General features: G+C 40.7%; 1 protein-coding gene across 1 annotated transcript; it reads left to right on the forward strand.

Moving 5' to 3' along the window:
- Positions 1-677: 677 nt before the first annotated feature.
- Positions 678-17,090, forward strand: crbn (cereblon). The gene is made up of 11 exons (XM_033627299.2): positions 678-795; positions 1,087-1,199; positions 1,347-1,549; positions 2,126-2,275; positions 4,737-4,899; positions 6,791-6,853; positions 6,963-7,047; positions 7,189-7,304; positions 8,837-8,901; positions 15,875-16,006; positions 16,888-17,090. Exons 1-11 carry the CDS (start codon positions 723-725, stop codon positions 17,069-17,071), a joined length of 1,347 nt encoding a protein of 448 aa, XP_033483190.1. The 5' UTR covers positions 678-722; the 3' UTR covers positions 17,072-17,090.
- The last annotated feature ends 7,937 nt before the right edge of the window (positions 17,091-25,027 follow it).

Genomic DNA, 25,027 nt, shown 5'->3' on the forward strand with positions numbered 1-25,027 from the left:
TGGCTCAAACTACTGCGTGAACTTAATTTGAGTAAACAAAGATGCAAAGTGGACAAAGGATATAAAAAAGACACAATATCTTGCCAGTGTTTTCTGAGGTCCTGCATTAAAAATGTTCCTTTTATCAGCAAATTGACATAAGTAGGAAAAAGAAAAGGTACCAATTATATAGGCAGAATTAACTCTTTAATCTGCAGAGTAAGTAGCTCTAACTAGTAGCTCTCAGATAAATGTAGTGGAGTAAAAAGTACCCTAAAATATGTTCCTATGCCATGTGGTGACACAGAAGGAGAAGAAACATAAATGGAAATACTCAAGCGAAGTACAGCTATCTAAAAATTGTACTTAAAGCACAGTGCTTGTGTAAATATATTTGATGACTTTCCATTTTTGTGGATTTAGTCTTTAAAATCTTTCAGGTGTCTCCGTGAGAGTGGTTATTTTGTCATAAAAGGAGCACTGATGACCAGACTGAAGGTTGAGATGGTATTATGAATATGTTTTATATATAACTGTTGAATTTTTTTTTAATTGCGGCTTTCAAATGAGAGCATGACAGAAAAAAATGAGAGCCAGAGACATAATGTCAATGGATTATTTTAATCTGCATAATTTAACCCAGGTTAAATCGTGACACATCGCCAGGGGGCGCTCGGGGTCCTCCTGGAGGCTGCACACTGAAGACGCCGTAGAAGAAGAGTTAGTATTGTAAACACAAGGATATGGCTGACGAGAGGGGAGGAGGTGAAGACAACATTAACGACAACATGGGGAACCAGTTACAGCTTTTACCAGGTAACAGTCAAACTCACCGAGCTGCCGGTCGGTCCGCTCGGTGTTTCACCGGAACTGCGTTTATCTCTTCGCCCTGCTAACAGCTAACTGCTAGCTAACATTTCTCCACAACAGGCCACTGTCAGACATCACACCCTGACTGACACATTAGAGCTGCTCTCACTTTCATTTCATTTCTGCCATCACGGTGACTCATTAAAATGATAAAGCTGCACCTGTAGGTTGGTTAAAAGACACTTAAAGAGCTAACTGGCCTCACTGTGAGCTTCTGTCTCTGCTGTGCCATGACAGACAATGAGGAAGAGGAGGAGGAAGATGACATGGAGACAGAGGACCGAGACAATGAGGAGGCAGAGAAGCCCACCATCATCACCTTTGACCCCAGCCTGCCCACATCACATGCTGTGAGTGATGCTTTCCTTCTCTACGTGTTTACTACCACACATATGTAATCCTACCTCCTTAGTGTTTGTCACTCCATCAGAGAGCTGCTGCAGAGTTAGTGTTCTGCAGCTGCTGTGTTGTGTTGACTCTGACCCCTCTGTTGGCAGTACCTGGGAGCAGACATGGAAGAGTTTCACGGCCGCACAGTCCACGATGACGACAGCTGTCAGACCATCCCTGTGCTGCCACACACAGCTGTGATGCTGGTGCCAGGTCAGACGCTGCCTCTGCAGCTCTTCAGGCCACAGGAGGTCAGCATGATGCGGAGTGTTATCCAGAGGGACCGCACCTTTGCTGTGCTCGCTCACAGGTCAGCAGCAAAGCAAAAGGCTCTGTAGCCACTGGCAATCATCACAGACTGGACAGAGAGAGCATTTCTTTGTTTGGTATAGGAGTTAAAGGCTTTACTAGCCATGATGAGTTCGAGTCAGCCTATAAAAACAGTTGCAGCAGTTGTGTCCTGGTGGTTTGTGGCTCCAGTTAGAACCTTAAATCCTCAACAGTGACACAAGTCTGAGAAAATAATCCAGATTACATCACACGGGTTATCGTGGCTTGAGCTAGGAGACTTAACATACAGTATAAAACAGAAAGCCTGTGTTACAAACAGGGTGCATTGAGTTTGAAAGATCTGGGCATCCATTAAACTTGGTTTGAGGCTCTTTTAAAAAATGCCATTAAGTTGCATGATGATGGGAAATGTAGGAGCCAGTGTTGTTGGAGCTTGACCCAAATAAGGGATTAAAAGTCAGGATGTCTCTGCTGCTTCAATTTGCACCATTGCTTTTGTGTCTCTTGTGAGTCCCCCAGCCTTACAGAATTACAACTTTAAATACGTTTTTGAATTACTTTAATTGCAATGATTTTATCTGGCATGTTTCTGCAGTGATACAGGTGACCCAGAGGCAGAGTTTGGGACAACAGCTGAAATCTATGCATACAGAGAAGAGCAGGAATATGGAATTGAAACTGTCAAAGTGAAAGCTGTGGGGAGGCAGAGATTCAAGGTCCATGAGATAAGAACCCAAGCAGACGGGTAAGTTTAACTGCATCATAAATCATTAAACCAAAGGTCAGCGATAAATGCATGTGCACATTTGAATGAGGACTGGACTCTATGAATAAAGACATAAATGTTGTGTTGTTGTCCTCACATTGTGAGCCCGTGGTTGTGTGCAGGAATCAGAGCCCTGCAGGGTTTCATGGTAATCATCTAGGCAGGGGCTGATTCAAATGGGAATGTAAGATGAATGTAATAATCTGGTTTTAACCACCTGATAAGGTAGAAAACAAGCAGCACTCTGGATGAGGACTGCAGATCAGTGGATCACTTACATGCAGTGTGTGCTGAACAGCCTCTGTGTTCATTTGTATTCACATTAACTTTGAGTATAAGCATGACTTACTGGAAATATTCAATTCCCTGAGATGTTTTTAGTCAATATAAAACATTTAATCAAACTTTGAATTGTTAGTGTTTTATATACATCATACATGATGCATATTGAAAATGACATCACATCAGATATCAGTTTTTGACCAGTCATTTCTTGCAGCCGAGTGATGCTCCAGTAGTTCACAGCTAGAGGGCAGACTAACTATTCATAGTTGGCTTCAAAGGTAAACTGAGAGCATCATAGTCAACTTATGATGTTTGTATTCATGGAGTTACTACAGTAAATATACACTTTCAAGTATTCAAGATGTATTTGTTGTGAAATGATGTGTACATGGTTGTGTTAAAGTTTTTCTTTTACATACTCTTGAGAGGGTTTGGATTATTTATTTATTTATTTTTAATTATAAGTTTTTGAAAAGCTTGGTACATAACATACATGTGTTATTCCACTGTATGAGAGCACATGGCATATTTTTGACATTATGGAGACCGACTTTAGTTCATATATCCAGTAAAAAAAAGATAACAAATGAATAAATCCAGAAGAAAAATAAAAAAAATAAAACAACAACAGAGGGAAAACATGTCATACATAGTGTCACATAGTCACACAGGAGACTGATATCTGACCTATTTTCTATTTTAATATAAGCCCAGAACTGGTCCCAGTGCGACAACCTTCCTACACTTATTTTATATCTGTATATCTTATCTTAGCACATACATTCTAAAGATGTTATTTCCACTGTTGCACTCACCTATTCTTTCAGTTCTGGGGCCTTGTTTCCGACTAGGGTCTTAACATTACTCAAAACACACACTTATATATGTTTGGTATTTGGTCTGGTCTCCCACTAAACACAACATTGGACTTTAAGGAATTTCTAAACCAAACCTACTACCGGTATTTAAGACTGTTAATACCCGGCTGGATCTAAAGTGGTCTGACCTAACTACCTTCCCATATACTGTGTTCCTATATCCTATTTACATTTCCAATTTACATTTCCAGTGTCATTATATGGAGCCTGTATATTGTGTTACAGTATCTGTGCAGTATCTTATATAATGTGAGCTCTCCCCCAGCTTCGTCCATGTATTTGACACAACCGGCCATAATTTCAGACCATTTGTCACATCCATTTTCCATCGAAGGCTCGTCTGGTCTAGTTTATTTTTATAATTGGTGTAGATAACAAGAAAATGCAAAGCCCATTCTTTGTGCCGTAACTGCTGTCGCCCTACTCGAGCTCATGCCTCCTTACATCCTCCACTGTTCAGGAAGTCATTGAGTTTAACCGTCCATAAGACTGGGTCTTCATAAAGACTTATTTCCGCCATTCTGTAGTCGCCGTTGTGTAATGTACATAAATTGGTTGCCATAATCCTGTTGACCTTTTGTTGTACTGCAAGTGATGCCAGCGAGCAGAGAATTGAAGTTAGCGCCCGCTTAAGTGGGATCCGCCGTCGTGCCGTCTTTGGTGATGTGCACTGAATACTGATAGAGCGTTTTCTGTGTATTTCGATACACTTCTCTTTCTCTCTGTAACGCCTCTGAATGCTCAACCTTTGGATTTTGGATTGCTGAAACAAACATTTGGAAATTCAGCGTCACTGCCATCATATTATGGCAGCTGTTTTGTGGATTTTTGTTGCTGTTTGTGCATTAAATAGATAGAAATTAAACATAGCATATCGTCTTTTGGCAGGATTGAACTGAATGCTATTTTCGGTGTGCGTCCTGATTCATGGTTACACCTGAAGGTGCTCTTTACTGCTCATGTGGTGTTGCTTAGTGAATGTTTGTTGGTCTGAGCTCCAGGGAGTTCACTGAGTGCACCTTGTGTGAGGACTTAGAGGAATATTTCTCACTGCTGACAGAGAAAATGTACAGACTGCACCTTTTTTTATTATCCTCTCAGATTAACAAACATCCTGTCACACACCTGATAGCATTTAGCCAGCACACCATTTGTTTAGTCTGTTATTCATCCACTTAGTTTCACTCAGCTTCTCTTGCTCTCCTCCACATTTCCCGCCTTGCCTCTCTGTTTTTTTCACGACCCGTGTTATTGTCTCCCTTTGTTTATCCCCTCAGGATCAGACAAGCCAAAGTACAGATCCTTCCAGAACGCATCCTTCCAGATCCCCTCTCTGCCGTGCAGCTCACACCCCTCTCCAGACTCCACATGCACCCCTCCTCCAAACCCCCGACTCAAAGCTGCAAACAGGCCCAACACTGGTGGAATAACTACCAACAGGTCAGACACACGAGCGCTCACAGCACATGTAGTTCACATCTGCAGCAGTAACATGTGACAGCCTTTGCTGTTAAAGTCTCCATGAAATGAAAGATACATTTTCGCAGCTTTAATCTTGTGTCCATGTGTTGATTCATCATTTATCTTTTGTTACATACCAAATATATGTAAGAAAAAATCAGTGTCAGAGTATTTTTACATCAAAATCTTGTCTATTTGATTTATGTAAAACCAGCTAAATGTTTTAAATGTTTGATGACTCATCCTGCTCTCAAGGGGTTTACAAAAGTTCATACAGTCAAAGGAGACTTTGGGCAACTAGTTATCTGCATCGGTCATATAAACCCACACCATATGTATGTTGTAAAAGCTAACAGAGCGATATGAGGAGCAAAAGGAAGAGATGTGTGTTTGGATATCAGTAGGCAAAACCTTTGTTTTCATTTCCCAAACAATGTAATTGATTCATCTCTCCCTCATCCTCCCGATCTAACAGTGAGGGAGGTGTGTATGTGGAGCCAGCAGCGGACTCTGTTGTACCGACATATCGTGCTAAACTTTCAGCCCACCTACTTTTTAGCAGTCCAATCAAATGCGAAGGATTTAAATCCCTCTAATCGTACACCACTCAATTATTTTATTTCACTGGGAGTTCTAACTTCTGTTTTATGGGGACTTAAGGGGAAGGTTTGGTATTTTTCAACCTGTACCCTAGTTTCCCACGTTTTTGTGGGAACGTGACAAATGGAGACAACAATTTTGAAATTGGTCCTGTGAAATGAAATTGTTCGCTGTCAATTTACGTCCACTAAAAGAGCATTTTTTTTGCCACCGACAGTCTCAGATTGTTATTAGTGTCTGACAAAGAAATTGAATGTTTTTCTTTTCCTCTCTCCTGATCCAGTCTGTTTGTTTTGTGTCTGATCAAGTCTCACTGAAGGAGACGTCTTGTTCTCAAATCTTTTAAGTTGAGTTGTTGCAGGAAGACAATAATGGACCGGATCATCCGTAAAGTGAAGATAAATGATTTGTTTCTCTGTAGGGTCCTTTCCATCATGTTGTCAGACACTTGTAATAACAATCTGAGTCTCTCAGTGGCATAAACAAGCACCCTTTAAAGCAGTGGTTCCCAATTGGTGGGCGACAGTCCAATAGTGGTTCACAGGTCCATTGTGAATGGACCGCAAGTGACTCACAAATATGTCAAGTTTGTAAAGAACCACACTTTATTTTTAAGTACAGTGAATTACCAGTACAGAGTGTATATTTTGAAGTGCTGTTTCCTGCTGTAGAGTGAGTGACTAGAGGACAGATACTTGACAGAGACAACAAACTAGCTCGACAACCCTGTTGAAAAATACAGAAGTTTCTCTTTGAATAAGTTAGAATCACAGTCAGACAGAAGTTATTGTCTATCACAAGGAAATGGGAATTCGAGGTGGCTTAGATGCTAGACAGCAAAAGAAGCAAGAATGCAACTATAAGCACTGATTCCATTATTGATTTTCTCAATTAAATGATTAATTGTTTGGTCTATAAAACATCTGAAAATAGTAGAATGTGTCCATCCTAGTTACCCAGGGCCCAAGGTGACCTCCTCACATGTCTGTTTTTGTCAGACCAACAGTCTAAAACCTGAATATATTCAGTTCATCATTATATCAGACAAGGTTATCAGTTATGAAGCTTAATGCTACATTATATAATGATATTTAATATTGAATTACATGGAAATTTCAACAGTAAGTATGTTGTTTCAGTGTCTAGATATTTTTGGCCATGACGTGTGTGTTATTGATAGTAACGTGGGAAGAGAAGAGAACTGTGAGCACTTGAGTAATCACTGTAGGAAGATATAATTAGTTAATGGTGCGTCTGTTGTTCATCACAGAGGAAGTTTCACTGTGCCAGTCTGACACCATGGCCGCCCTGGGTGTATGCTCTCTACGACTCTGTGAGTACTGCATCCCGGGTACACCGCTTGGTATTTCCTCCATAGATAAACATCATGTAAGACTGAATGTAAACCACGTTTCCACTGCTTCATGTGTGTCACCTCACAGGAGTCGCTCATGAACAGAGTGAAGAAACAGCTCCATGAATGGGACGAGAATCTGAAGGACGACTCTCTCCCTACGAACGCCGTAGGTCAGCCTCTGTTCAGTGTGTTACAGATGGATAGCAGACGCATACACGCATGCACACGTACGTCTTTGTTTGTGTTCTTTGTGCTTTCTTTCCTTCCTTCCTTTCATCCCTGTCTTCTCCCTTCTGTCTGGTTTCTGTCAGATTTCTCCTACAGAGTGGCGGCCTGTCTGCCCATAGACGACGCTCTGCGGCTCCAGCTGCTGAAGATCGGCAGTGCCATCCAGAGACTTCGCTGTGAGTTGGACATCATGGACCGAGTAAGTTGAGGTCACCACTAACCCCTCATTCCTGCTCAACCCCCTTAGTCTTTCTCCTCTGTCCCTGCAGCCGTCACCTCCCGCATGGCGTCATCAGATCTGGTGTTTCTACTTGTGTCACACTGCACAGTCTTTGTCTGTTTCTCCTCTGATGTTCTCTGGTATATTTAGTCATTCCTGTAGGGGCTGATAGATGTGTTGTTTCTGCAATATTTCAGCCCAAAGTTGGCCTGCACAACAAAACTTTTACGAAATACACTCGAACAGAAATGTGAAAGCAACACTTACGTTTATGCTCCCATGTTTTACTACTACTTTTTTTTTCTATGCGCACAAAAGGCTTAATTGCACCCAGCAGGCGTTACAGCATCATTACTACACAAGCGTTCCTGTCCACTCTAAAAGGTGCAGTTTGATCACACAACACGATGCCACAGATGTCACAAGTTTTGAGGGAGCGTGTCATTGGTATGCAGGTGTGTCCACCAGAGCTGTTGTCCATAAATTGAATGTTCATTTTACTATGACAAGAAGTCTCCAATGTTGTTTCCGTGAATTTGGCACTTTATAGAGTGGCCTTTTATTGTGACCATCCTAAGGCACACCTGTGTTGTTATCATGTTGTTCAATCAGCATCTTGATATGCCACATCTGTCAGGTGATTGGATTATGTTTATAAAATGCTCATTAACATTGATTTTAACAAATTTGTAACCAGAATCTGAGAAAGAAAAAGAAGTAGTCTGTGTCCATAAACAGGTCTTGGATCATTCAGCAAAAGCAAAAACAAAAGTGTTTCATTTATATTTTGGTTTGGTGTAATTTAGTGTAAGCAACGGACAGTTCGATTTTATTACTGGTAAGAGTGGATTTTGGGAGATCTGTAGTAAATACACAGTAGCCATTAGCTGTTTATCACATTTGATCCGTAAGAGGCATGTTTGGTGAATATTTACTTGCATCTTTTATTCACACAGCAGAAATTTGTTTGTAATAGATATATTTAGGCTTATTGTTGTGTTCAGTGATGATGTTCATGAGTTGTCTGAAAGAGTATATTTGATCTGAGGGGGAGGTTGGACACAGACAAGAGGGTGTTGAAGCTGCTCTCTACGTTACCTTGTCTGCTTCACCCCTACACTAACATCCACATGTTGATATAAGCAAAGCAGTTTTGGCTCTGTCCTCCTGGCTTACCTCACTGCTTTGTATGTATATGTTATAACGACAGAATTATGTTCCTGGGTGAGCACACACACACACACACTCAGCTGCATCACCAGAAAGTGTTCAGCTATTACCAGATGTGTTAAGTGCTTATTTAATGTGCCCTCCTATTATCTGCTCTATCCCTCCTGTCTAACTGAGGATAATAATCCTCCTGAATGTAGAGAGTGTCTCGGTCACACACTGCCTACCTGAACCTGTGTCACCCAGCTTGTGGCTCATGTTCATAAAGGCCTCAACAGTGAGAGCACTTTGCACTGAGAATTAATATGTCCTTTTATCTCTTTATTGTCTCTCCTCTGCAGTGCACATCACTGTGCTGTAAGCAGTGCCAGGACACAGAAATCACCACAAAAAATGAGATCTTCAGGTGAGAACATCAGTGCTCGTGCATGTTTTAGCTTGGTTATTACAAATGCTTTTCATCTCAGTGTTTAAAAACACTTTAAGAAGAGATAATTCATCACTGTGAATATAATTCCTTCACCTGCCTGGCAGGTAACCAAAACAAAGATCGTAAAATGCATGAAAGCTTCATATAGTCTTAACTCATTTGATTTAGGAGTAAAAATATAATTTAAAGGGATACTTTGCTGATTTTCAACCAGCTTTGTATCATAACAGTGTGGCTATTATATGTAAATGAATTGTGGTAAACTTCACTCCATCTTGCCAGCATCCAGATCTCTTTGCTCATCTCCCAGCAAAAATCTGAGCTCGAACTACAGATTGTACATCCGCATTTTCGTATGTCCTAGAGTCTGGGAGGGGATTGAGCGAGAGACCCACCCCTTTGCCTCTCCCTGTCTCAAACTCAGATCAAACAGTAAAATTAGGCAGTGCTGATCAAATAAAAACCAAGATTTATGTCACTGTATTGCCTATATCTTCCCTAAAATGTCCTCAGAAACATATTTTAGTGCACTGTTTGGCTGTAATATGAAAATGTGTTAACAGGACATGAACCTGTATTATAAATATGGAGGCTGAAAAAACTGAAATCAATCAGTAAAACTAGGCAGCGCTGATCAAACATGAACCAAGATTCTGTTACTGTGTTCCCTATTTTTTGGCTAAAAGGTTTTCAGAAACATGATTTAGCTCTCTGTTTAACTGTAATTCGAGATTGTTTGTTACCAGCTGGCTGCCGTATTGTTTCCTATGTCGCAATGGCCAAGCTCGCATTACGTCACCCATCAGCTGGGGCATTTAATCGTCTGGTGTGCACACTGCGTTCTGGTAGTTGTAGGTTTTCTACATCTTGAGCAAAAGTAAATGCCGCAGGTCTTTTCCTCTGTTTTCTTTGGTCATTTAGCACAAATTTTAAAACCATTTACAGCTCTCTACTGCAAAGACAGCCTAGTTTTATGAAAAGACCATCTTTCCAGCAATGAAATATTTTTTAATGGAGCATTACAATTTTTAAACACCCATCCACTTTTATCTACTTATGCGGGGCTTGGGTCGCGGGGGCAGCAGGCTGAGCAAGTTAATCCAGACATCCCTCTCCTAAACAAAGCTTTCCAGCTCCCCTTAGGGGATCCAGAGGCATTCCCAGGCCAGATGAGATATATAATCTCTCCAGAATGTTTTGGGTCTCCTGCAGAGCCTGCTACCAGTTGGACGTGCCTGGAAAACAGGAGGTGCTCAGGAGGCATCCTGATCAGATGCCTGAACCACCTCAACTGGCCCCTTTACATGTGAAAGAGCAGTGGCTCTACTCCGAGCTTCCTCCGGATGTCTCAGTCTGTCACCCAGCCACCCTATGGAGGAAACACATTTCAGCCAGTTGTATCCGCGATCATTCTTTTGGTCACTACCCAAGGCTCATTACTATAGGTGAGAGTTAGAGCATAGATGAACTGGTAAATGAACAAGTAAAATGAGAGCTTTCCTGGCTTTTTTACTACTGCAACAACCATTGCCAGGGATATGGATGATGCTTCCCCTGAGTCTTCAGACTCTGCCTCCTACACAAAGGACATGATGGCCAAGTTTGGGAGTTACTCACAGTGTTCTTTCCACCGCTCAACAATATCCTCAATCCGGGTCAGTTGTTCTCCTCCTCTGCTAGCCCTGCTTTCTTTTCTTAAGGCGTCTAATTGTTTGCCAGAACTTCCTTGAGGCCAACAGAAAGTCCCTCTCTGTAGCTTCCTTGAACTTCTCCCACCAGCAGATGGGTATTGGCCAGCCAATACCCATCTGCTGCTTCAGGAGAGCCCTGGGCCAATGAAGCCCAAAAAAGCTTCCATAACCACTGATCTCCACCAGTGGATTCTTAGGTTGCTGCCACGACAGGCACCAACAACCTTCAGAGCACAACTTTCAGCAGCCATCTCTTCAATGTAGGTTTTGAACATGGCTCACTCGAATTCCTTGTCCCCAACCTCACCTGGGAAGCACGAGAAATTCTTCCAGAGGTGGGAGTTGAAGATCCTGTGGACAGGGGCGTCAGCCAGACATTCTCAGTTTACCCGTACCGCACATTTGGGTTTGCCAGGACTGTCTGGCAGCCTCTCCCACCATCTGATCCACCTCCCTACCAGGTGGTGATCAGTTGACAGCTCTGCCTCTCTCTCTACCTGAGTGTTTAAGACATACAGTTGTAGATTTGATAGTACGACCACAAAGTTGATCACCGATCCTTGGCCTTGGGTGTTCTGGTACTAGGTACACTTAAGAACCACTCAATGGCCAATCCATGACAAGCACAGAAGTCAAATAACAAAACACAATTCAGGTTCAGATCAGGCAGGCCGTTTGTCCCAATCATCCTCCCTCCAGGTTTCTACATTTTCACCTATGTAAGCGTTGAAGTCTCCCAGCAGAACTATAGAGTCTCCAGTTAGTACCCTTTCCAGGACACCCCCCAGAGACTGAACTGCTGTTTGGTGCACAAGCACAAACACCAGTCAGAGACCTCCTCTCAGCGACTTGCAGTTGCATCAAAGAGACTCTTTCGTTCCCTGGGGAAAACACCAACACAGCAGTACTTGGCCTTGGGCTCATGAGTACCCCCACACCCACACACACCCCACCTCCAGGTCCAGCTCCAGAAGGGGGCCCTAGTTTCCCCATACCATGCGAGGTACTGGAGTTCCTTTTATGCTGTCTCATCAGGATTATTTGAATCACTCTCAGTCTGCCCCCTCCCCTGGGACCACTTTGCTTTGGTAGACCCTACCAGAAGCTATTTGCCTTGGACAACACAGGTCCCAGGGTCACAGGGACGTGCAAACCGTGCTACCACGTTAAGGTGACGATTCCTGGATTTGTAAACATCTAGATGCACAAATTCCGGTATTTGTTGGTCCTACTTTTACAGTTAATGCCATGAAGAGGCTGCTCATCTTTTTAATATACTGAAAGACAGTAATATTACATTTTAGGCTGCCTTTTACTTTTTGCTTTTTCTTTTCATTGAGACCTCTCCTGCAGCATTTGGACTTAATATAAAAAACGCATTAAAACAGTCTGATGGGGATACTTTACCAGGAACCAGTCTGCTCCTGTTCATAATTGTTTTTTCTTTCTTCTTCTTTTTTCTTTTGTATTCACCGTCATCTCTGTAATCACTGCAATTATTAACACGTCAAAGTCGACACTGATTTATACTTCTGCGTAGAAGTTGCATAAAATCTGAGGTTACATCATGGACCTAATATCCCTGCACTTCGTCTGCAGACTCGCAGTCTGAAAGCACACACACACACACTGTTATGTAATGTACTTTTATAACTAACTATGATGTGTGATGGCTAAGGTATTTTTCCAGAAGTCACACACAGAGCCTCTAACACAAATGTAACTGTCCAGATCCTCACTCTGCGTTTATAGGAAAAGTGCATTAACTGTTCATCCAGATAAACGGCAAATGAAAGATGTGTTTTAATATGGGTTTTTTTTTAAGGTTACACACTTCCTCAGCTAACAACGCTACGTACGTAATGCATTTTCAATCAGAGAGCTAAAGCAGAACAGGAGTACAGTAAATTTCTACTTGATAAATTGCCTCAAAATGTGTCTCTCTTTTATTGTCTGCAAGGACCTGTGGAGAAAAATAATTGTAGAACTGAAGATTGGAAACAACATTTTCCATCCTCAGGTCGTAGCTTTGTATATTCTGTATTGTATTTCCATAATGGCCGCACCAAGAAAGCACCAGACTCGTTTCGAGCTGCTGATGAAATTACGCTATGATGTGTGGAGCCTCAAGTTGTTTAAAACTAAATTAAAAAAAATATGGTGAATCAGAGACCTCTCAACAAGCTCACCACCTCAAAAAGCATTTCCACACTGTGCTGATTTTCAATAAATTCTACACTCTTTCTGAAATATAGAGTTTCCATCCAGAGTGGCCATCACTGTACTGTTAGAACATTTTTTACACTTAGTTTACATTATACACATTTTGTGCAGAGAATCCACCTTGATGCACAGTACGTGGTATCTTTAAGGTTTCTGGATTTGAGTTTGATGTGAGTTTGTTGTGATGGACTCACTGTTGGGTTAGTTTTCAACCTGGGACCTACTTTCCCATGTATTTGTGTCTGAGTGACTGATGGGAACAACAATGTATGAAACAGTTGTATTGGGCGAGAGCTCTGCAGTCAGCAGCTGAGAAACAGGCTGCAATGTAACCACTCAGGGCATGTACCACCGCCAATTTACGTCCACTAAAAGGGCTTATTTGCTCAGATTATTATTCTAAGTGTCTGACAATATTATGGAAAGGGTCCTTTTGTTCAAGAGTCAACCAGAAACTGCCCCAAAGTTGCTATCGCCAAAGTAACCAGACTTCAGTTAAAGAAACAATCATTTCATCACCATAAAACACATTTCAAAAACCAAACAAAACTCGCAAAAATCCGTCTTGGTTCGACTTTCCACTGTTCCACCAATCACCAACTCTGGTTTAGTTGAAATAAACACTTAATTCACCCAGTTAGATGTGAAAATATGCTGGCTCTGTACACATTAAAATGATGTTTACTGTATTGTTAATTTCAGTGGAGTCTGGTCTAAACAAAAAAGGTCTTACACTTATTCAAAAAGTTAAAAAAAAAATCCTCTCTCTAATTGTCAGACAATTAAAACAATAATCTGAGCCTGTCAGTGATTGAAAACAAGCACTTAAAGGGGATGTAAACTGACTGTGCACACAGTGGTTACATTGCAACTTATTTTGCAGCTGCTAGCTACAGCTCTCTCACTCAATACAGGACCAATTTCTAAAGTTGCTGCTCCCATTAGTCTCTTAGGACACATTCACACTGTGGCTATTTGGTCTGCTTTGAATGAACCCTGGTCTGCTTCCATGGATAGTTCGGTTTGTTAGGAGTGGTGTGAACGCTCATTCAAACTCTGGTGCCGACCAAATGAGCGAACCCTGGTCCGCTTGAAAGCTGGGGGTCTCGGTTCACTTGCAAGTGAGCCCTGGTGCGGTTCGCTTACAGTGGGAAATGCAAACGGACTACCCAGCGAACCAAAGAGAGGAAGTGACATAGAGCGCAGTGCATTTTGGTGTTTTGTGTTTTTGCTCGTGACCAAGCCGGCTGAAAGGGATGGGTTTCCATTTTCAGTCCTGGCCAATCAATGAGCTGGGTTTTCTTCTTCCTCATGCTTTCTTTCTTCCTGGTCAGTGGTTGTTTCGGGCAGTACTGCCCCCAAATGAGCAGCTGTTGTTACTGCGTGACATTGTCTGTGGAGCTACATTAGGGTCAAATGTTTTGTACTTGAAAAAATAAAATTTGAAACTGAAAATTTATGTGTTGATCTTGAATTTTGAAAAATACAACAATGTATTCAAAATAAAAATAAGTATATGAAATGTTTTTTCAGGTTAAATATAATTTTGATTCACTTTGGTAATTCTTTTGAATGAATAATTTATTTTTACTTTTCACTTCCATATATATTTTAACATTTGAGGTCTTTTTTTTTTTCAGTTGCATGTTTTGTCTTTTCAGATTCAGATCTTATTTTTTACAGTTTCAAATCTTATTTTTTCACTTTCAAATCTTTTTTTCACTTTCAGATCTTTTTTTTTTTGTCAGTTTCAAATCTGTTTTTTGAGTTTCAGACTTTTGACCCTGATGTGGGGGGCGTGGCATCAACTGAGAGGGATGTAGAATCATGAGTGACAGTGCCTTCAGGGAACGTAGGAGCTAAAAAAATTCTGACTCAACACTTATATACACCATATTCATGTGACTGGCAGTGTAAAAATTGATGCCAGTGACAAACTTTCTCGCCTGTGTGCTGGATGTATGGGCTCCAGCAGATTGACCCGATCGACCGGACGCCATCATCGCAAGCAAAGTGGACACTACGCTGTGTTCACAGTGCTATGTGGAAATCGGACATACCAGCACTTAAAATGTGGCTGTTGAACTGCAAAATCTGGCATAATTTATCGCTCTTACACCGCAATTGGTGCTCAGTACTGTCTAAAACAGATTTCTAAATGGAAGTTTGTCACTGGCATCTATTTCTACACTGCCAGTCACATGAATATGGTGTATATAAGTGTTGAGTCAGAATTTTTTTAGTTCCTACGTTACCTGAAGGCACTGTCACTCATGATTCTACACCCCTCTCAGTTGATGCCACGTCCCCCACGCCACATCAGGGTCAAAAGTCTGAAACTCAAAAAACAGATTTGAAACTGAAAAAAAAGATCTGAAAGTGAAAAAAAGATTTGAAAGTGAAAAAATAAGATTTGAAACTGTAAAAAAAAAAAATAAGACCTCAAATGTTAAAATATATATGTAAGTGAAAAGTGAAAAAAAATTATTCATTCAAAAGAATTACCAAAGTGAATCAAAATTATATTTAACCTGAAAAAACATTTCATACACTTATTTTTATTTTGAATACATTTTTGTATTTTTCCAAAATTCAAGATCAACACATGAATTCAGTTTCAAATTTTATTTTTTCAAGTACAAAACATTTGACCCTAATGTAGCTCCATAATTGTCGAGGTAGTTTGGTCTGCTTTAAAAAGTGCTGTGTGAAAGTGAACCGTACCAAATGAAGGTGTGAAATTTTTTGGCATTCTCTCCAAGCCAACCAAGTTCCCCGGACTATCCTGGTGTGAATGCCCCCTTAGATACCAAACCATGGGTCCAACAAAAAAGGGTCCAAGTGGAAAAAAAATTTAAACCCCCTTTAGACAGTTTGACTCTGTTTGTATCTCGTATTGAGTTTCAAATCAGTTTTCTTTCTGTTTTATTCTTTCTTTAGAAGGACCATTCTGACGTTTTGTTATTTGGACGAACCATTTGATCATAATCGCTGCTGCTGATGACGTATTTCCTCTGCCTCTCCTCTCCCTGCAGCTTGTCTCTGTATGGCCCCATGGCTGCATATGTCAACCCTCATGGCTACGTCCATGAAACCCTGACTGTCTACAAAGCCAACAACCTCAACCTGGTCGGCAGGCCATCTACACTGCACAGCTGGTTTCCAGGGTAACTTTTGAGCTCACGCTCCTCCCTCAGACAAGTGAATGATACAGCACATGATACACACAGTAGATCGACTCAGAGCCGTCTGTGCCTCTCAATGTTGTCATAAATGTGAGACATGCCTCTAACCCATTATACTAGGTGTCTTCAAGATATAACCCCCTGAAATGATCATTTGTATGACAGCTACTCATCCTGTATTACATTGAATTTGTGAAGAAGAGCTCAACGCTCCATGAGGAGCTAAGAATTCAAAAACAGATTAAATTCTTGATGAATTTAAGTCACAAGGGTCCGTGTTTACATGAGTTACAACTGGTGCAGTTTAAGTCTCTTTTATCCAGTCATTTGCTCAGTGCTTCACAAACACATGCATTGTCAGCACTATTTCAAACTAAACTGAAAATGAAACATATCTTTGCTGTCTTCAAAGCCAGACTCCATTGACAAAAACTCTAACGTTACCTTGCTGAACACAGGAGCTCCTGGTCTAACGCTGTATGAATTTGGTGTTTAAAGGATTAGTTCTGATTCATTAAAGTCACACAATAACACAAGCTGACTGATCGAGGCAGCTGTAGACCAACAACTCCTGTGTTCAGCAAGGTAAAATTACTGTTTTTGTCAGTGGAGTTGAAGAGAGCGGAGATAAGTTTCAAGTACGTCTCGATAAATGAGACTTGTGTGAGAGTTTGTCAAGAGATGTTTTGCTTTACAGTTTTGCTGTTGTTAACCGTGGTCCTCTATGACTTTAATTCATCAAGAGGAATGCAAAAAAGATCATAAATTCAGTGTTAAACAGGATGAGTAATTGATATACAGGTGGTTATTTGGGGGATGAAATATTCCCTTAATAAAATGTTGTCCTCTCTCTTCGCTCTCAGGTACGCCTGGACAATTGCTCAGTGCCGAACCTGCGGGTCTCATATGGGTTGGAAGTTCACAGCCACCAAGAAGGACTTGTCTCCACCTCGTTTCTGGGGTCTGACCCGTTCAGCTATGCTCCCCCGTATCCCCCGCGGCGAGGGGGAGGAGGGAAGAGAGGGCTCTCGCCTGTTCTGCCTGTGATGTCAGACCATCATTTATTGTTAAAAAAAAAACAAAAAAAACAGCAACCTGCGAACCCCCCAAGCCTGGATCTTCCTGCACTCTCTTGCTGCGATTACATTTAGTAATCAATGCATCACACTCCAGCTGTCACCCTTGGCTGTAAATCCATCATATTAGTGGAAAGGTCAGTCGGCCTTTAAATGGCACTCAAAGAGCAAATACAGCAGGATGGAGGTGTTGATTGTTCTTAAAGGTTGTTGAGAAGTGAAGGCAGCAGGGCGACGACTCGGAGCATCGGGATAAAGTGAGAAACAACAGATCTTACAGATTGAGTCCATGACACGTTGTAGCATCCTAGCATGCAGCAGGCTGATCCGCACCCCTGTCCAGCTGATTCCTTGGTACCTGCAGACACACACAGACTCTAAAAGCTTAATGCTTCCCTTCAGCTCCTCTCCTCAGTGTGACAGAGAGTCTGACTGCATGCAGTTGAGAAGCAGGCAGAGTCACCTACTTTAATCTGTTGTAAAACCAACCAGTTCATATAAATTCACCTTGCATTCAGATCCTTTGTGGGTTTCTCAGATATGTTTATGATCAGTCATGTTGTTAAGATGCTGTAGGTCAGTGGAGGGAACGAGAGTGCACTCATGTTGGACGTGTAGATCTGTCACTAACGGGGATGTTTTGAATCTTGGGATTAAATTGGATGTATTTTTGTATGGGAGAAGAAGATTGGAAAGTAATTTAACAGACTCATCCATGTGTGCTTTTTATTATCACACCAGTTTTTTATGCAATAAACAAAAAACTGAGGTGACGATAACAACAATGTGTAATATACATGATATAATCAGTGTCTGTTTTGTTCTCGACTGAGGCTCATTGTCCTGTCAGAGGATGTGCTTCAGAAAAACAAGCAAGTGGAAATTAGAGATGTCTCGGTGCCTAATGGAGGACTGTTATTTAAAAAGGTTGAAGCTAATTATCCCAGAGAGTGAGAGGAGCATTTACTGTCTTCATTTAGTTTGTTCATGTTGTGTGGCGTGTTAAAATGGTGTGCCTACGCCCCAGCTCAGTGTCTTTTGATAAGTTTGATGAACCGGTGAACCACAGACGTGAATGAAAGACTTTAAATGGTGAAAGTGATGAACAGATAAAGATTTAATTAAAATTTGTTTTTAGTTTTTAGTTAGATTTTTTCTTCTTTTTTTTTGGTTTGTAGTGTCGCAGTTTTCGGGATTTTACTTCTTGCGATTTTGTTGCAAGGTGCTGGCTCACGTTTGTATAAATGTAGCTGTAAATAAGAGGCAGTTAAAGCATTTGTTGTCACATATAACTGGTGTTCTGCTGCTGGTAGAATCTGACTCTTATTTCGCATTTCTCTTCATGTCACAAAGAGTTGTTAGGAATTGATCTTTCATCAGTCACAAAGTCATTGATCACAATAAGGAATCATCTAGATTGTGAAGATGTTGGTCAGTCAAATTTAATGTTTTTGGATAATTTCATAAAGGAATAGATTGAAATTTTGCTTTTTTTGCAGAGATTTACAGGAGAAGATTTATACCACTGTCATGTCTGTAGTATAAATATTAAACTACTAGCAGCAGCTGGTTAGCTTAGCTAAGCATATAAACTGGAAACACAGGCAAACAGCTGCCTTGCTTTGTCCAGAGTTGACATAACTTACCTACCAGCACCCCTACGTTTAACTAATTAACACATTATTCTTTTATTTCATAAGAAACTGAAATGTAAGAATGACAGTTTATGGTTTCACGGAGGTTATGGCTATTTCCTGGATGCAGAGATGACATGACTTATCCCAGTTTTTTACCCTTCATTTATTCATTTATTATTATTATTTTTACAGATTGAGCCAGTGAGATATTGCGTGTTCATCAGTGAGCTTTAGAGGTGCTGGTAGCTGCTGCTGTAGCTTCATATATTCTGTACAGACTTAAAAGTGGCATCCAGATTTTGTCACATAGTTGTTAACATTAAAGGGCAACAACAGCCATTTTCAAAATTCACTCATGTGGGAGGACCTCTGGCTCACCTGGTGGAGTGTTCGCCTCATGTGGGCTGGGTCCTTTACAGTGACCGGGGTTCGATTCAGACTCACAGCCCTTTGCTGAGTGTCATCCCCATTCTCTCTCCCACCTTTGCTGTCCAAGTAAAGGCAAAATGCCCCAAAAATGATAATAGTAATAATAAAAACTCATGTTATTCCTAAAGTCTAAGACAGTCCAAAAATATTAGTGATCATGAACAACTCTACCAAATTCAAAAACTAGAGTACTAAAACTTAATCAAGTGCAAAGTCTGGAGCTGCTCCATGGACAATATATTGGGACATATGTTCGAGGTGACACTGGGAGCAGTCTGGGGAATGTTCTGATTCAGAACTTAGAACACAACAATACAATAAAGCTCGTTTGGGTACAAAAATAAAAACAAAGATTCTGCAGGTCCACAAAATCAGACTCCCATTCATTGGATACATTTACATGCTCACTAGTATTCCCCTATTATCCCAAATATGACAGTATTCTGAATTTGATAGGGTTCATGCAAACAGCATATTCTCTTTTGGATATTCTGAAAAGGCCTTATTCCAAATGAAGCATTCTTCTCAAAAGACAAGTGGGATATGTCAATATTATTTGGCTTTAAGGAGCATTCTTTGAACATGTATACCACACATTCAGGCTATGTATCTCAGTTGGGGTCTTAACCGCGGTTTGTGACACACAGCCTTGCTGCCTGTGTACGGTCAGCTCTGTGCATTGTCATGGATGTGTTGTACACAACTCGCCAACAGTTTGAAAAGCTGTGTGGTGAAGATGCATGACAGAAAGTTTCTGATCGTAAGGAGAAGCACACCTTGTCTTTAAATATTATGAAAGACTTAGATAACAATAGGTTTTTGGGTATTCGCCAATATTGCCATTGCAATCTTTTGAAGAAGTTTGCCGATGGAATGAAAGAAGGTGTTACACAGTCTATCAAGTCCACCACTGGTTGACAATCCAGTCCAATTCAAAATCCAATGTTGATGCAAAGAAGCCAAATGGCTCAAGAGGCTCCATGGGTTCCACTTTTCTATATTTTGACATGACCAATGACATGATAGAGCATCTTAATCTTGAGTCTGCAAGGCTGCATGTAAACAGGAATATTAGTGGAATATTCATTTTCATTAGCCATTAGAGCGAACATTGTCTGTTTTGGAATAAGGGCAGAAATTGGATATTGCAATATAGTGAATCTCAGTGTACTTATTGTCTGTGGAGCAGCTCCAGACTTTATACTTAATGACATCACAAGTTTGAGACTTATGTTATTTCTGGCTTTGAGCGAGAGCAGCTCATGTTCACAAATATCGATTGATCTTTCCCAGGCCATGGAAATGACATATTGGAATTCTTAATGTAGGTGGTGTTCCCCTTTAAAGCAAGTTGGCATAATTATCAAAATGTCATAACTACTCTTTAAAGGGCGATGGCTTTCAATTTAAGTACATCTTGTTTTTACGGCCTGAGCATGATGTCTTAATGGATGTACAGTTCTGAGTTGTGTCGACAGTCAGTGGGAGAATAACTTGACTTTTTGGTTTCATGCAGAGTTTGTTTGAATGAATCTTTTAATATTCTTTTAGTCTTCCCTTAAAGGAGAACTCCACAGATTTAACATTGCGTTCCTATAGCACTGTTGGACTCAAGATGGACAGTTAAAGATATGCTATGCAGGATTTCCCTAAAACAGTGTATAGACTCATAGAGAAGTAATCCCTCTCAATCATCACTTATGACCCAGTAGAAATGTGTGGGGGCACATTTTTCTGCAGAGACTCTGCCCTCTGCCTGGCTTTTATTATTTTCTTTGTCCAGGATGTTTATGGGTGTGTACCTCCACAGTGCTCAGGTGAGGTTGGGGCTTTAGAAAGAAGTAGCAACCAGATGCCAGATCGTAAGCAGCAGGCATCCAAGAGACAAAGCACCATCGCACAACAACGTATATAGCGAGGTGAAATGCCAAACAAAAGTCAATCTGGGGTCGGCTTTTACTTTCTCTAGCCAGTGTGTTTACAAAAGTAGTCGACTATCTTGCATAGTATACCTTTAACATTTTTAAAAGTGAAAATCGATGCAGCACAAGTAAAGATATTGTCCTTTTCAGTCGATGCAATCTTCTTTCTTGTGAAAACCTGCTGCCTAGATTACCCACAATGCAACTCAATCGCTGACAATTTGGTCTGAGATTCAGGTGTGTTATGTTAGTAGCGGCTAATGTTGCCTTGAGCTGCTAGCCTCAAGCAGAGATGAGGTGCAGGCTACAGAGATCTGGTAAGCTCACTTTATAGAACTCCACACCCTAAGATCTTTTTATGCGTCTGCACCAGCGATAGCCGTGGTCGCCTGTACATACGTGTATCTCATTCTCCTGAAGGCAATAACTCAAGAACGCCTTGAGGGAACTTCTCCAAATTTGGCAATAATATCTACTTGGACTCATCAATGACCTGACTAGAATTTGATGGTCAAAGGTCACTGTGACCTCACAGAACATGGTTTTTGCTATAACTCAAGAATTAATCAATTATTCAATTCAGTTTCACATATTTAATAGAATAAAATAATTAAGTGATGACATTCTATATCCAAAACGTCAAGGGTCAACTTTACTCTGACATCATTATGTTCTGCAAAAACTCTTTTCTGGCCATTACTCATCACCTTAACTTAGAAACAGAAGCAGAGACATTTGGACAGATACTGAATTAGTGACTATAATCAGTATAAAGCATGGATGTAAACTTAACAGCAACTTGACTGCCATACAACCCTTGAGTTGGTAATTCTAGTTTCACACTTGCAGTTGTGCTCCGCAAGACTTGTTAACAGACGTTAATGTGTAAAATCAGTGGAGTTCCCCTTTAAGGATCAGAAAAGGTAAAGTTTCTCAAAAATGTGCCCCTTTTTTTTTTTTTTTTTTTTTTTTTTTTTTTAACTACATTCTCATTTTAAATCTTATTTAGAATTCTCTGTCAGACCCTTCAAGAGTTTCATATCACTTTGTTTGATAAAGGAAAGGTTTTCACCCAGGGAATAACAGGTCATATCTAAGATCCTTAAAATTATCGGTCATATCACTGATTCAGTGTTCGCCAGGCTGTCAGACTCTTTTTTTTTTTTCACCCTCGACAATAAAATGGATGCTTCAATTAACAAATCAATGGCCTGTTTCCAAAGAAGGCTTTTGCTTGTTTTTCCATGACAATTGGTGTACCACAGAGTCAAATAAACATGCAGTTATCCTGTGACTGTTTCCTCATTTCTACGTTTCACCAGAAAATCCAAAGCAGGAAGATGATCAGGAGGCATCAGTTTGACAGTTAAGACAACACGTGTGTTTGTGTGTCTGTATGTGTGTGGACATGTGGGTGTGTAAAGCCACGGACCCTGCTGAGATGATGAATTGAGCCCAAACAAACAGGTAGAAGGCCGTATGATGTCCTGCCAGAGTTAATGTATCTTCACATCTACAGTCAAATGGACATGTGTCCTCGCTGTGTGTGTGTGTGTGTGTACTTTGATGTTTCTGCATATAATGAGTTTATTAATTTCTTTAGTTAGCAGTGTATTATTCCAACGTGCAGATACACGTGGACCGAGGATCATTTGTATGCCAGCACAGTGAGGGTCTAATGAGTCTGAGTGGGAGAAGAGCCATGTCGTCCACGTGAGGGTCCCTCAGAGAGGAGCATTAGTAGTAATAATGATCTGGGCAACATTAGGACGTGCAACACGTGACTCCTCGTACCTCACCACCACTTCAGCCTCATCCCTAAAATACTCCTGACTTGTTTTGTGGCTTTAGCAGTTGTTCTGTCTCCCTGCTTCTCTTTAGGAAACTTCCTTGCTTTAGGAAGGAGCTGTTTCTGTAACGTGTTTTTGATGCATTCTGTCAGGAAAATGATGCTCAATACAATTTCCCAGAGCCCAAGGTGAGCGCCTCAAAGTGCTTTTCTTGTGTTGTCACTAGAAATCACAGAAAAGCAGCAAATGTTCACGTCGCAAGCTGCCTCCAGTGATTTCTGTTTGATAAGTGGAGTGACTTGTAGCGCATACATTTAATATAACATCTACTTTGCAGTCTAATGCAACCCATCTGCTCTGCCATAAAGTCTTCTTTTGTTATGCTATGTTATAATGAGGACCTTTAACTATGGTCCTAATTATAAACATATAATTGATATATTGTCGAAACAAGATGCATTCCACCTGTATGGTTCTTATCCGACATTTTTACCACAGCCATGTCAAACCACTCAGATCATCAGACATGGAGTAGCTCTCAATGGTTATAAAGTTCTCATACTGTATTTCCTTACACTTATTGTGAGAAGTGTCTTTGCTAGAGCATGACTTCATTTTATTATAAGAGTACAGCACTTCAGTGATACTGCAACAGGAGGCACATTCACAATGATGGCAGTGAGTTGGGCAGCTCTGGCTCAGGAGAGCAGATTATTTATTAAATATCAGCAATTTTATTCATGGCTGCTCCAGTCTGCATGTAGAGGTATCCTTGCTCGTGATGACAGCATAATTCAAATTGTATTGTGTCAATACAACATTGTGAATGTTTAACTGAGTAGCAGATGGCACCTTGTATGGTGGCCTTGGCCACCGCTGTATGAATGTGCGTGTGAAGGGTGAATGTGAGACGTAGTGTGAAAGCTCACTGAGTGAATGGAGGACTAGAAAGGGACTATACAAATGCAAGTCCATTCACCATGATGTTGGCAGTGAGACCAAATGATGGGTAATGTAGTTTTCTCTTTAACAGGAGAATATTGATTAAAGCCCTCTCATTGGCAAACCTCGTCCCTGACGTGTCCTCAAGCAACTCAGTTTTTACGCCTCCAGGGCTCAAAGCGACCAAGAGCTCTGAGAGCCAAAAGGATTCCTCACCAGCAGGAGGGCACAGAACATCTGGTGACAACATTCCTCCAATACACGTGCACAACATGTTGCCACAGTGTTCTGCTCATTATTTGGGCATGTTGTCACTGATAATCATAAAGATGCTGCAGAATCCTTTCAGAAAACAAGTCCGGTGACACATGACAATAAGAATGCTACAGAGACAGTGACAAAAACCTTTTAACAGTGGACACTAATGACCTGCAGTCAGTCTGATCTAATGATGGGGTAATTGGTTTCTATTGGTGAAAGGAAATAATGGCTTATTGTGTGAGTACAAATGTGAGGTATGTGTACGTCACTGCTTTTTACTCCACTGCAGTTATAGATAGATAGATAGATAATTTTATTTATTTAATCAAATTTTTCTCTACTGAGCATTTTTATTACTAAGGTACCTTTCTTTCCTGATTATTCTGATATACTTTTACTTTAGTATCATTTTCAGTGTATGGATGCATACATTTGTAACAGAGTATTTTTGCAGTTTTGTGTTAGTATTGTTACATAAATAAAGGATCTGAATACTTCATCCACCACTACTTACCTTGGTGCAGTGAAAATAAATGGGTCACCTTCCTTGTGTGTGTGTGTGTGTGTGTGTGTGTGTGCGCATATGTGAAATTTTCAGGTTGTCAGCCCTTTGGTATGCTATTCCTTCAGTGTGAAAAATCCCTCTATTGACCAGCAGATCATGTACATGCCACGTCTGACATGCACCAGGTTTGAATCTGGCTAATATTTGTTCAGTATTATCAATTGTAACCTAGATGGAAAAAAGATATTGTGACACTTGTGTAAGTGAGGATTCATCTAAATGGGTCAAGTTAATCTCAAGTGGCTCCCTGCAAACTCCCTTTTAATTTAATGTTCTCTTTTGATTGTAATAATACTCTGATTTTGTTTAAAGTGGATTTTAAAATACATATTGTACATGATGTGTACTTGCACACGAGCAAAAACTCAAAACAGTTGTGAG

Source organism: Epinephelus lanceolatus, chromosome 1, assembly GCF_041903045.1.
Source record: "Epinephelus lanceolatus isolate andai-2023 chromosome 1, ASM4190304v1, whole genome shotgun sequence".
In the NCBI taxonomy this organism is placed as follows: Eukaryota; Metazoa; Chordata; class Actinopteri; order Perciformes; family Serranidae; genus Epinephelus; species Epinephelus lanceolatus.

What these genes read in the sequence shown, in the direction of transcription:
- crbn (XM_033627299.2), top strand. Translation starts at nt 723, where the DNA reads ATGGCTGACGAGAGGGGAGGAGGTGAAGACAACATTAACGACAACATG. An exon ending in TTTGCTGTGCTCGCTCACAG is followed by an intron (nt 1,550 to 2,125) that starts GTCAGCAGCAAA and finishes ATGTTTCTGCAG; the next exon opens with TGATACAGGTGACCCAGAGG. An exon ending in AGTTGGACATCATGGACCGA is followed by an intron (nt 7,305 to 8,836) that starts GTAAGTTGAGGT and finishes TCTCCTCTGCAG; the next exon opens with TGCACATCACTGTGCTGTAA.